We start from the raw sequence: 14,077 nt of genomic DNA, 5'->3' as shown, positions 1-14,077 counted from the left end.
GTTGAGCACCATTCATTCTGCAGTCTTGGCCGTGCAATTCATCAGGAAGATGGGACGGACGGGGCTTGGTGGGATCCTTAGGTTTAGGAATTGGTTGTGTGTCGGCCACTTTCCAGGCGCCCGGGAGGCGTCCCGACACCCATGAGTGGTTGATCAAGGATAGGATAGACGCCCAGCCTGTTGGTCCGGCGTGGGCCAGCATCGTGCAAGTGATCTGATCCACCCTTGTGGTAGTGTCCCTGCTTTTCTGAGCTCGGATGAGTTTGCTTTGAGTGAAAGGCTTGTCCGTCATGTCGGGTCTCCCCAGAGCGATGTCAGTGAATCTGTCTGCTGTACAATGAGGCGAGTCGCATATAATTTCAGTCTCGGCAGACTACCCATGCAAGTTCAACATTGTGTATATCCCTCCCCGTGGAAACTTATGTTCAAAACAAGACACATTCTTCATAGCCCTCATCCATGTATTTTAAAAAATACAAGCTAAAACAATAGGTTAACGGACGACTCTATTCATGTAGTAGGGGACCAGTAGGGGACTTCTCTCGCCCGAAATAAAATCATCATCTGTCGAATACATTTCTAACCCCAACAGAGTTATGACGTCTCAGCTTTTTACAGGCCAAGTTCATTTATTCGCGGCATAACAAAAGGTCATATTCTATAAAGCATTGTGTAGTTTCTACTTTGAGTACGCATAACTTTTTTTTAGTAAGCTTGAGTAATCACGAGATGTTTAAGACCCATCTCTTTTGTAAAAGATGCGTCGCAAATGTCACACTGAAGTGTTTTCTCCTTTGTGGGTCCTCATGTGACACCTAAGATCACATTTCGTTATGAAAGCTTTGTCGCACAGCTCACACTGGAAAGGTTTCTCATGGGTTGCCATGTGCTTTTTAAAACGGCCCTTTGCTCTGAAAGCTGCATCGCAAAAGTCACACTTGAAAGGATTCACTCTTGTGTGGGTCCTCATGTGGGATTTGAGACCACTCGTTGTTGTGCAAGCTGCGTCGCAAAGGTCACACTGGATAGGTTTATCCCCTGTGTGGGTCATTATGTGGTGTTTGAGATGATGCTTTCTTCTAAAATCTGCGTCGCAAAGCTCACATTTGAACGGCTTTTCTCCTGTGTGGGTCATCTTGTGATATTTGAGGTCACGTTTCGTAGTGAAAGATGTGTCGCAAAGGTTCACTTTGGAAAGGTTTATCCTCCGTGTGGGTCATAACGTGACATCGAAGATTTGACTTTGTTTTGAAAACTGCGTCGCAAAGGTCACAATGGAAAGGTTTCTCTCCAGTGTCGGTCATCACGTGACATCGAAGTCTTGAGTTAAGTGTGAAAGCTGCACCGCAAATGTCACACTTGAAAGGTTTCTCTCTTGTGTGTGTCCCCATGTGGCATTTCTTAACCACATATTTCTGCTTTTTGTATTGATGTGCTTCTAATTCTTTCCACCATGTCTTATACTTTCTGAAAACATATTGCTGTCACTACCAGGGCCTTTTTTTCCCTCTCATATGCAGTATTGTGATATAAAGAAAAATTCTTCCACTTTTTTTTCTCTCTCTATGTGTTTCAATAAGATTTTTGTTAAGGACATGAAAACTTTGTAGGAAGTTTTTTGCTTGTGCTAATAGTGTAACATCTTTTACCCACAGTTCTTTCTTCTGTTCTAATACTTTTGTATCTATGATCTTCCACTTTATTTTCCTTTCATGTTAACTTTGTTCTTAGGCACTTCGTTAGTGTATTCATGCATATCTCATTTTTTACAAGTGCCTTGTATAACTCAGGTTTTAATCCGTCTGGACAAGCTGCTTTCTTGTTCTTTAAATCTATTACTTTCTTCACCTTTTCTTTTGTTATATTATATTTCCATTGGTCTGAAAACTTAGAAGATATGCTCTATTAATGGGTAACTTTTATGTTCTTATTTCTTAGTCCGCCTTGGGGTAGGCTGCATGTTATTGTGGAGTTTAAGTTGTGCAGTACCATGCAGCCGAAACTTTTGTGACTCTATGGAGCACCCCTACGCACACCAGAGCCTCACATATTTTTGTTTATGTTGGAGGAAACCTCTATTCATAGAGAAATTATGTTACTTCATTGTACTGCAACTGTCCTTCCGTTATTCTGACCCCCCTTGTAATACTGTACTGTACATATTTTCATTTTCGCCTATGTGCCCTGTGGTAGGGGGAAGAAAGAATACTGCCACCAAGTCCTACTCTGGTCATAAAAGCGGCTAAAACGGGACGAAGTGATGGGACTAGGCATCCTTCTCTCTATAACCATAAGAGGTATGTTCCCATCAGAAGTCAAGGCAATAGAGTGTCTGGGAGGAGTTTTCCAACCAGAACCTTTAGGTTTGGGTCTTTCAATGTGCGTGGGCGCGTTACAGATGAGAGTAAAAGGGTACAGATAGGTAATATGTTTGAGAGGGAAGATGGAGCTGCCGGTATTAAGTGAAACTAATTTGAAGGGGGGTGATTTCGAATTTGGGATTGTAGTGGGGAGGGCGTTGAGAGTAAGGAGAGGACGAGGGAGGGAAGGGGTGGCTCTACCAGTAAGTGAGGAGATAGGTAAGCTTGTGCTGGAGTGGAAGGTTACCTCAAGGTTAATGTGGATAGAGATGGAACTGGGAAAGGAGATGTGGGTCTCTGTAAGTGCATATGGGCCTGGTAGTGAAAAAAGTGGCTCGACAAAGAAACTGAAAAAAGTATTGCTAAAAAGAGACAGGCTTATAAGAAATATAAGTGCTCGGGTGCATCTAATGACTATGAAAGTTATGTATCAATACAGAGAGATTTAGAAAAGACAATAAGAAAAAGAAAACGACAATACGAAATGAACATCGCTGAGAAATCCAAAGAGAATCCCAAAGAATTCTATAGTTACATTAGAGATAAAAAGGTTGTTAGGAATCACATTGGTCCACTATTATCTGCTGACGGTCAACTTGAATATTCAAATGAAGGAATGTGTAATCTCTTAAACAATTATTTTAGCTCGGTATTCGTAAACGAAACACCTCAAAGTGAATTCCAAACTGAAACCTGTGAAAAGTCTGGGGTAAACTTACTCACTACGGTAAATATAACAAAAGAAACAATTAAAAGGTGTATAGACAAACTCAAAGTTAATAAAACACCAGGGCCTGACGGTTGGCATCCAAGAATCTTAAAGGAAATGAAAAATGAGATTGTTGTTCCATTAGAAATTATTTTCAAGAAATCCATCATATCCGGAGATGTCCCAAGAGAATGGAAGCTAGCTAACGTTACTCCCATATTCAAAAAAGGTGACAAAAAGAAACCAAATAACTATAGGCCTATTAGTTTGACTTCGATCGTAGGAAAAATAATGGAAACTATCATCAGAGATGCTATCGAATATCATTTAGAAAGTAACCGTTTGATAAATGATAGCCAACATGGTTTCAGACGGAAACGTTCTTGCGTGACTAACTTACTCGAATTCTACAACACAGTTGTCTCGAATTATGACAAAAGAAACAATATAGATTTAATATATCTAGACTTTGCAAAAGCTTTTGATACCGTCCCACACGAAAGACTACTTACTAAATTAGCTTTGCATGGAATAAATGGTAGCCTATTAGGCTGGACTAGTAATTGGTTGAAAGGTCGAAAACAGAGAGTTGTTTTAAATGGAAAAACTTCTGGATGGAAAAGTGTTGCAAGTGGAGTTCCTCAGGGTTCCGTTCTTGGGCCACTTCTATTCATAGTATATATAAATGATATAGACCATGGACTAAAATCTACTGTTTCCAAATTTGCTGATGATACAAAACTGTGCGGAGTGGCAAATGATCACTCAAACCAATTAGATATTCAAGAAGATTTAGATAAATTACAGCAATGGTCTGAAAAGTGGCTAATGAAAATTAACACAAGTAAATGCAAGGTAATGCACATAGGTAAAAATAACAGCAAGTACGATTACAAGTTATTTGGAAATTCGTTAACAAAAGTGGATAGTGAAAAAGATCTCGGCGTAATTATCAGTAACGACCTCAAATCATCCAAGCAGTGTATTTCAGCCTCTGAGAAAGCAAATAAGATTCTGGGATTGATTGCGCGATCTTTTGATTTCAAAAGTCCATCACTCATTAACAAGCTATATAAATCGTTAGTTCGTCCACATTTGGAATATGCTGTTTCCGTATGGTCACCGAATCTCATTAAAGACATTGACAGACTGGAAAAAGTACAACGGCGAGCCACAAAACTGATTCCAAATATCAAAAATAAATCATACGAAAATCGACTTAAGCACATGAATCTGTTTTCCCTAAAAAAGCGTAGACTCAGAGGTGACTTGATACAGGTCTTTAAGATTTTAAAGGGAATTGACAACATCAAAAGTGACCAAATTTTCACATTGAATGAGAATCAGACAAGAAACAATGGTCTCAAACTGTCCGGAAATAGATTCATTTTGGAAGTAGGTAGAAACAACTTTGCCAACCGTGTAGTTAATGAATGGAATAAACTTCCTGCACAGGTAGTGCAATGTAGTTCAGTTCGAAGCTTTAAGAATCATTTAGATAAATACCTAAGTAAGATGCTGTAATTATTATAATTTATGTTATATTATTTGTTTTTGTTTTGTTATAATTTGTCTGTCTGATTTTCATTTATTATTAGTTATATGTCAATTTATTATCATTTACTAGTTACCTGTTTGTTTGTTATTCAACTATACCAATGCATTTATTTATGTATTTTAATTGTTATTTACATTGTTATAGTTTTAATTTATTATTAATATGATTTTTTTTTTTTTTTTTTTTTTTTTTTTTTTTTTTTTTTTTTGCATCCGACCTAGATATGGATCAAAAGGTCTCCTGTCGGCATGCTTTGCCTTTGTAATCCTTTGTGTAGAGGAAAGGGATTTTTTTGATAGATTAAAATGGGTGTTTGGAAAATTTTGGGAGGAATGTCAATGTAGTGGTTTTGAAATATCTCAATGCTACTATGGTTGGTAAACAAATAGACAAAGTAGTTGTGAAGTGTGGAGTGCCAAGCGAAAAACATAGTGCAAAGTTAATGGTGAAGATGTGTTTTGAGAGTACTTATGCTTGCCTTTTTTCCCTAAACACTGTGTTATCTATCAAGATAGCTAACGCATTGTTGGGGGGGGGGGGAGGCAAGCACAAGTACATATGGAAGGGGTGGTGGATGGAAGGATGGTTGATAATACAATAACAGACTATATAGTGGTAGTCAGGAAAAGAGTAGGAAGAGTTTTGGAAGTCCTCCTTGTTCTTAGGGGAGAGGGTTGGGGGGATATTAGTGTTGTAATTGATAGGATTAAAAAAGGAACAGAGTAATTGGTGAGGAACAGTGTGTAGTAGTGGTTATGGATCAGATTTTTGTGTGATAAAGCTTTAGCAAAAGATAAGGATTTTTTTTAGGCCTTTGTGGATTTCGAAAACGTGTAAGACAAGGTAGACAGGAAGGCAGTATGGAAGGTTTTGCAGATATAAGTAATTAGGGAAAAACTGTCAAGGACAGTCAAGAATTTTTATGATAGTAGAGTATGTGTAAAATTGGGAAGGGGAGAGAGAATTGTTTGAGGTAAAGGTGGGACTGTGTCAGGGATGTGCCATGTCACCTTGGCTGCTCAATGCGCGTATGAATAGGGTGATGTTGGAGGTAAAGAGGAGAGTAATGAACAGGGGACTGGAGGTGGTTAAGGAAAATGGAGACAAATGGGAGGTGAGCCAGCTGTTGTTTACTGTCGACACTGCACTTACGCCAGGGTCAGAGGTGAGGTTAAGGGAGTTTGTAATGAAGTTTGGTGCGGTATGCGATAGGAAAAAGTTGAAGGTAAATATGGGTAAAAGCAAGGTGATGAGATGTATAAGGGGAAAGGGTGGCAGCGAGTTGGAATTCTTAAAGGAGGGAGGCTACAAGAATTGGACAGCTTTAGGTATCTGGGGTCGCATGTGGTAGGAAAGGGAGTGGAGGTGGATGTCAATTTTAAACTGAGAGAAGCAAGTAAATAACTTGGGGAATTAAAAAATATAACGAGAAATAGACATTTGGGAATAGATGCAAAGAGGAGTACATGGAGGGGTGAATGTGCCAACGGCATTGTATTGGGTAGAGAACCTGGAATTTAACTGAGGCAGAGGTGAAAACTTTATATGTACTTGAGATGAAATGTCTGAGATGTATGGTACGGGTCACGAGGTCGGACAGAGTAAGAAACGAGGTAGGAGAGCGGGGATGGAAAAAGAGATGGCACATCATAGGGCTGGTGAAAGAATATTGAGATGGTTTGGACACACGGAAGGAATGAGTGAACAGGTGGAGGGAGTGAACTTGAAGGGTAAGACCAAAGATCAGATGGATGGATGGGGTGAAAGGGGCATGAACAAAAGGGAAATGTCTATTGAGGAAGGGAGAAAACATTAGATAGGGGTGAATGGAGAATGGCTGTGTATAGATGATACTGTGATGCATGGAAGGGTGAGGCATGGGGGATAGGGAGTGGTTATGTATGAATGATATTTTGCCACAGCCTGAAGTGATTTCCCCCCATCTTCACTTTTTTTTTTCTGCACGAGGAGACGGAGAGGATGTCGCTGATTAGGTGAAGCAGACTTGCTTTGGATTTGCTGTGTCTTGGTGCACTGCTTATGACCCAGGGGGGCAGTGGGGGATACAGGGATGACCCATCATCCACGAGGAGCCAAGATGAGAGGGAGGAAAAGGTGGTAGATGGGAGTTTAATGGATGGGAGTGGGTACATGCCTTTGACTTGGCTACATTCCTTATAAGGGGGGGAATTATTGATGCATAATATATATATATATATATATATATATGCATGCTTCTGCGTGTGTATCCATAATGTTTATGGGCAGGTTTCCCCTCAAGTACACTTCACTGAAGTGAATGGCAGCTTTATTATGATCAAGTTTCTTGTCATTTTTTCTCTTAAAGCATTCTTGCCTTCTATAGGCAGTGTTCCAAGTTTTTCTCTGTATATCATGCTGATGAGTGGCAGGCATAGATAGATTGTAGCCAAAATGAGTTTGCACACCTGGTGCTTCTTCAGTGGCAGGAATGTAGGCTATGCCATCAAACGGGGATCATATACTCCAGGTTGGGGGTGGGGGCAAGGCGGGCCGTGTTTAGCTACTAATCTCAGTCCTGAATTCTGAATTCCTTGGAAAGACCACCCGCTTGCGCGGGATCGGTTTTTGTGGGAGGGGAAGAATGTCTGTAAGAAAATGAAAAGATAGTAGCGTTTAAAAGAGGGTTATTACCACCGGGCGATTTGCGAGCGATTATGGGCTTGTTGGTGGTCGTGGCACGGGAGAAATGGACTGGGAGCTTGGACGGCGGCGCCGACGCCAGGATTAAAAACAGATTACGATCACCAAAAGCTCAGAAAATGGTAGGAGGCGTAGTAGTGGAGAAAGTTCAGTTTGACACCTAAACATACCTGACATAGCACTTCACACCCATACCCTGTCCACGAGGACTATGGATTTTTTTTCTTTCTTTTTATGCCCAGGAGTTGACACAACGGATACAACGAGCAGTGAAGAGAGAAACTCAGGGAAATGCTGCTTTCATTGTTTTATCTTTAACATACTTTAAAATGTTAATTCTATAATGCATGCATAATTAATATACCTCAACAGTGAACACACATAGCCTAAAGTACAACTTGTACAATCGACCAAGGGCCAATCCAACCATGCACTCGTACTGGGTACTGGGGCAGCAGACTCCACTCAATGTAGGAACTCTAGCTCGGATTTTGACTCTTACTCTTTTACTCATCGACTTTCCTCTCTTTTCATACCCACCCCATGATTCTCATGCCATCTCTCTAAAATTCAACAAAGTACAGCAACAGACTTTTTTTTTTCTCAAGTCGACAATACGTTCCATTTTCTCAAACATCTACTATGAGAATTATGGACCAAACTAATTATATATCATTATAAGACGAGTCACCAACGGAAGCGAATAGTAATGGACTCCGTCTCGACTGATCCATCTCAACCCTACAAAGGGGATTGGAAGTAGCAGAGGGACACTGCACGAGGTCCCGGGACCTACAGAGGCCCAACCATCCTAAGCCACCGGCTGCCTGAAATACCTGGCCCATAAACCCCTGTGTGTATGCCTTGAACTTACCGCCTTCATTGGTACATCAAAACAAAGCTTACATCTACATTAGCACTGTGAGAAACACACTGACCACACGCCACTAAGGCGGTACACCTAGGTCTCTTAATCCAACACTCGTCAACCGCCATTTGTGCGAACGTTTGGGCCCAGGACATAAACCCATTTCTTAGATAGGTAGTGTTTTATGTCCTGGGCTAATGAAACGTAAATAATGGAAAGGAAACTACGGTACACATGCTCTGTTAAATTTTTCGATGTGTAGTAGGTTCCTCTCGGCCGAAATAAAATATTGTTGGATAGGTTAAATAATACATTTCTAAACGCAGTAGAGTCACAACGTCTTTGTTATTTTTACAAGACAAATACATTTATTCAAGGACTAACAAAAGGTAATATTTTAGTATTTGATTGAAAAGTTTCAACTCCAAGTATGTATTGTGTTTTTAAGTAACCATATACCCCTCCCATATAGGCTAGATAACATGTCGCATTAGAAAGCTGTGTCGCAAAGGACACACTAGAAACGTTTCTCTCCTATGTGGGTTGTCATGTGCCTTTAGAGTTGATGCTTCATACAATTTTAAAGAAAACATGCACATTTTTTTTTTATCTTATATACAGGTTGACACACCTTTATTAAGAATACACTTCGGAAAGGTTTCTCTCATGTATAGGTGACTGTATGACATTAATATTGATGTTTGGTGAAAAACCTGCAAAGGTCATTTAGAATACTTTTTTTCGTGTGCAGATTTTCACATGTCTGTCAAGATTCTTTATTGAAAGCTGCAATGGAAATGTCACATTGAAGTTTTTTTTTTTTCCTGTGTGAATCTTGAAAATAGTTTGTGCAAGAATGATTTATCACAATGGTCACACAAGGCCTCTCCATTGTGTGGGTCCTCTCCCGTGTGAGTCATCATATGATATTTGAGAGGACCCATTCCCCTGAAAGTTGCTTCGCAATGGTCACATTGGACAGGTTTCTCTCCTGTGTGGGTCACCAAGTGCCCTTTGAGAATATGCTTCCCTCTGAAAGCTGCGTCGCAAATCTCACAGTTAAAAGGATTCTCTCCTGCGTGGGTCATCATGTGATATTTGAGGTCATATTTCGGTATGAGAGCTGGGTCACCATATGGTTTTTGAGATGATGCCTTCCTCTGAAAGGTGCGCTCCAAAGTTCACACTTCTCTCAGGTGTGGGTTGTGACATAATATCGGAGATTCTAGTTTAAGAAAGATGCGTATCAAAAGTCACAATTGAAAGGCTTCTCTCCTGTGTGGGCCATGGCATCATATCGGATGTTTAACTTAATTATGAAAGCTGCGTCGCAAAGCTCACACTTGAGAGGGTTCTCTCCTGTGTGGGCCAGGGTGCGATTTCGAATATTTGACTACACTGCCAAAGCTGCGTCACAAAGGTCACGTTTGAAAGGTCATCACATGGTGTCGCAATGGACACACTAGAAAGTCTCTCTCCTGTGTGGGTCTCCGTGTGCCTTTCGGGATGACGCCTCATTCTGAAAACCGAGTCACAAAGATCACAGTTGGGAAGCCTCTTTCCTGTATGGGTCATCACATGACGTTGACGTTGCCGTGAAGGATGAGTTGCGCAAAGATCACACTTGAAACGCTTCTCTCCTGTGTGGGTCATCATGTGGTGTCGAGCCCTTTGTTGTGCAAGTTGTGTCGTCGCAAAGTTCACACTGGCAAGGGTTCTATCCAGTGTGGGTCATCACGTGGCGTCGAACACTTACCTTTGATGTAAAAGATGCGTCGCAAAGCTCACACTTGAAGAGTTTTTCTCTTATGCGTCATCATGTGGCCTTTGAGGCCATTCGTTGTCTTGAAATTTGCGTGGCAAAGGTCACACTGGAAAGGCTTCTCTCCTGTGTGGGTTATCATGTGACGTCGAAGACCTGATTTTGTTATGAAAGCAGCTTCGCAAAGATCACATTGGAAAGGCTTCTCTCCTGTATGGGCCATCATGTGATAATCGAGACCACTCGATCCCTTGAAAGATGCGTCGCAATGGTCACACTGGATAGGTTTCTCTGCTGTGTGAGTCTTCATATGATTTCTAAGATGATGTTTCGTCTTGAAAGCTGCGTCGTCGCAAAGGTCACACTTGAAAGGCTTCTCTCCTGTGTGAGTCATCATATGATATTTGAGAGCACTCGTTCCTTTGAAAGCTGCGTCGCAATGGTCACACTTGAAAGGATTCTCTCCTGTGTGGATTCTCATGTGACTTCTAAGGGAATACTTTGCTCTGAAAGCTGCGTCGCAAAGGTCACACGTGAAAGGCTTTTCTCCCGTGTGGGTCATCATGTGATATCGAAGACTTGACTTCCCTCTGAAAGCTGTGTCGCAAAGGTTACACTGGAAAGATTTCTCTCCTGTGTGGGTCATCACGTGACATCGAAGAGTTGACTTTCTTGTGAAAGCTGCATCGCAAAGGTCACATTGGAAAGGCTTCTCTCCTGTGTGTGTCATCATGTGGTCTTTGAGAGTTGACCTTTTTCTAAAAACGGCGTCGCAAAACTCACACTTGAAAGGTTTCTCTCCTGTGTGGGTCATTTGGTGATGTTTGAAGTCAAGTTTCGCAAAGTAAGCTGCGTTGCAAAGATCACACTGGAAAGGCTTCTCTCCTGTGTGGGTCGCCATATGCTTTTTGATATTATGCTTCATACTGAAAACTGTATCACAAAGTTCACACTTGAAAGGCTTTTCTCCTGTGTGGGTTATCACGTGACGCTTAAGATGTGATTTCGATTTGAAAGCTGCTTCGCAAATGTCACACTGGAAGGGCTTCTCTCCCGTGTGGTTCATCATGTGATATCGAAGACTTGCCCTTGTTGTGAAAGCTGCGTCGTCGCAAAGGTCACACTGGAAGGGCTTCTTTCCCGTCTGGTTCATCACGTGACGACCAAGACTTGCCTTTGTTGTGCAAGCTGCGTCGCAAAGGACAAACTAGAAAGGTTTCTCCTTTGTGGGGTTCATTATATACTCTTTGAGACTACTCTTGTGGGAGAAATCTGCATCATCACGTGAGCCTCAATGGGATGCTTTTTCTCCGCCGTCAATAGCAAATGAAATAGAATTTGCGGCCAACTCCCCTACCGAAAAATTGATTGTTAAGTCCTGGTCCTGAAAATAAAAGATAAAGCTTTTATACGTCTGCAATACTTTGTAAATAATAAGAAATGTGTTGGAATTAAACATGAAAAGTTAAACACACCATGATAAATTCACATGTTGCATGAAATACTGAGAAATAAACAGAAAAATATGTTTGCTGTCATCTGGCACTACTATCACCCTCTTACCACAAGCTTTCCAACACTCCTAGCAGAGAGAGAACCAAATCTGTTTGCTGTCATTTGACATAAATATGATAATAAATCTATAGGTACAATGACCCATCTAGGTTCCAATTTAGGCAACAATTGTTCCCATAGTGGCGGAGCAGTTTCGTGACAGACAAACGATGGCAGGCAGACAGTCAGACAAGCTGAACTTCTCAGATCCTTATATTACATGCGCGCATTACATCTGCATTGTCCCAAGGTTCAATAACAAACCTAACATCAAGCTGTGAAAGAATTCTGGGATTTGTCGATTTGTGTGGGAAGCGTTGGAATGAATTGCTGTGCCAGAAGTCACTAGAGGCATCAGTTGTGTAATCGGGCAGTGGGGGGTCCCGGGACTCGATTCCCGGGGGTACCAACATTTCAGTGATGCTCCCCATCACACAATTGCTCGGTGGTAGTTTTAGCTGCCTTAGGTGCGCGAGGTGCCTCTTCCGATTGTGATGCCCTGATGATAGCTATCAATTTTGCTGACATTTATTGGGTGTCAATTAAGACAACTACTTGGCGGCATAGAAAAAAAAAACATAGATGGCATGGAAATGTACTCAGCCTTCTGGCCGTAACCACAGTTGCCAGATTGGGCTATTTTTGAAAGCTCGGCGCGATTTAATTTTTAGTTTTGAGACTTGCGACATTTTGGGCTACTTTTGGGCTACTAATGAGAAGACTGGTAGTTATTATTTCTGCATCATGAAGACTAATAGAGTAGTGATTATTTCTGCATTCAGGAAATAATTTTGGCATAATTTGGCATATTTTTGGCGACAGTTGGCATTTTCTTTTCTTGGTAAAACCAACCAGGCAACCCTAGTCCGATTTGAGACTGCTACGTAGGATGAAAATGATAGATCGTCCCGCTTGCTTCTCGGCCCGCAGACGCACAGTACGAAATGTACGTATTCGAATATGAAAATTAACAGGAACGTATTCAACGTGCTAGATCGTCCCGCTCGCATCTCGGCCCGCAGAGGCTCAGTACGAAATGTACGTATTCGATTAGTCATTCTATATGCGAGGATCATAGTGTTGTGAGCTCCACAGATCTAGAAAAAAAAAGGTGGTCAAACTACCTTGAAAACGTTTCAGTCTGCCTGGTTAAAGGATCCCCTGTTTGAAAAATGTTTAGCGGAAGTGAAAGAGGATGGACATAAGTCACGTTGTAAAGTTTGTAGAACGGACATGAGAGCTCATACAACGGATTAAAAAAAAAACCACAGTGATTCGTTAAAACACAAACAAAATGTATCGAAAGTAAGTGACAAGCAGATGAGCATCAAGTCTGTTCTATCAAAGAAGGAAGATAAACTTAGTAAATTTGAAATTCGTCTCACTGTATATGTAGCATGTCATTCTTCTATTCAGTCAATTGAGCATCTGAGTGAACTCTTGAAAGTAGAAATGCCATCAACATCAAGTGCGGGCTCCTGCAATTTATATATATATATATATATATATATATATATATATATATATATATATATATATATATATATATATATATATACATACATATATATATACATATATATATAAATATATATATACATACAGATATATATATATACACACATATATATATAAATATATATACATATATATATATATATATGTGTGTGTGTGTGTGTGTGTGTGTGTGTGTGTGTGTGTTTATATATTGGGCTATTTTAGCCAGAAGTTTGCGACTTTTAGTCCTGCAGCTCGCGACTTTCGGCAGTTTACATCTGGCAACCCTGGTCGTCACTAGTGGCAAAAATATATTAACTGGTGGAGGTGGTGATGAAAACAATGCCAGTAGGATCTACAATCAGGCTCTAACCAAGAATAAGAACCACAAAAAACATTTGTACATATGTGATACCTACATACATACATATACCAAGGCTTCCTCCCCCTTACAAGGGGGGCAGCCAAAAAGTAAAAGGCATAAAATCACTCCCACCCATTCCATCCCTGAATACAATCCACACCCCTCCACCCTCCCTCTCATCTTAGCACCTCCTGGATGACGGGTCATCCCTGCACCTTGTCCACTACCCTGGGTCAGAAGCAGTGTCGCAAGACACAGCACATCCACAGCAAGGCCGCTTCATTAAATCGGCGACCCCCCTCTCCGTCCCCCCATTGCATAAAATGAGAAGACAGGGAGAAATCCCTTCGGGCTGTGTCAAATTAAGCTCACACATACTACCTCACCCCCCATCCCCCAGCCCATTCCACCTCATGCAATCACAACATCATCCATATACAACCATTCTCCATTCACTCCTGTCTTCTGTCCTCTCCCTTCCTTCCTCAACAGACATTCCCCTCTTCCCCAAAGCCCCCTTCACCCCATCCATCCACCTCATCCTAGGACGTCCCCTCATGTTCACTCCCTCCACATCTGCCTTCCACACCTCTTTTACTAGTCTTTCTTTACCCATTCTTTCCATGTGTCCAAACCATCCTAATATTCTTTCATCAACCCTATCTCCCAGCTCCTTTTCCACCCCTGTTCTCCTCCTCACCTCCTCATTTCTCACTCTATCTA

At 41.2% G+C, this 14,077-nt stretch overlaps 1 protein-coding gene across 2 annotated transcripts in view; it reads right to left on the bottom strand.

Moving 5' to 3' along the window:
• Positions 1 to 7,718: 7,718 nt before the first annotated feature.
• The window catches only part of LOC143030680 (uncharacterized), a 9,071-nt gene continuing 2,712 nt past the window's right edge, over positions 7,719 to 14,077 (bottom strand). For both annotated transcript variants that reach the window (XM_076193861.1, XM_076193860.1), the window contains exon 2: positions 7,719 to 11,323. In XM_076193861.1, coding sequence (XP_076049976.1) covers positions 9,962 to 11,092 — 1,131 coding nt within the window. In that variant the 5' untranslated portion in view covers positions 11,093 to 11,323 and the 3' untranslated portion in view covers positions 7,719 to 9,961. The remainder of the gene's footprint in view (positions 11,324 to 14,077) is intronic.

Source organism: Oratosquilla oratoria, chromosome 12 (assembly GCF_046742065.1).
Source record: "Oratosquilla oratoria isolate Oo_2021 chromosome 12, ASM4674206v1, whole genome shotgun sequence".
Classification (NCBI taxonomy): domain Eukaryota; kingdom Metazoa; phylum Arthropoda; class Malacostraca; order Stomatopoda; family Squillidae; genus Oratosquilla; species Oratosquilla oratoria.
This window is presented reverse-complemented; position numbering and strand designations above follow the sequence as displayed.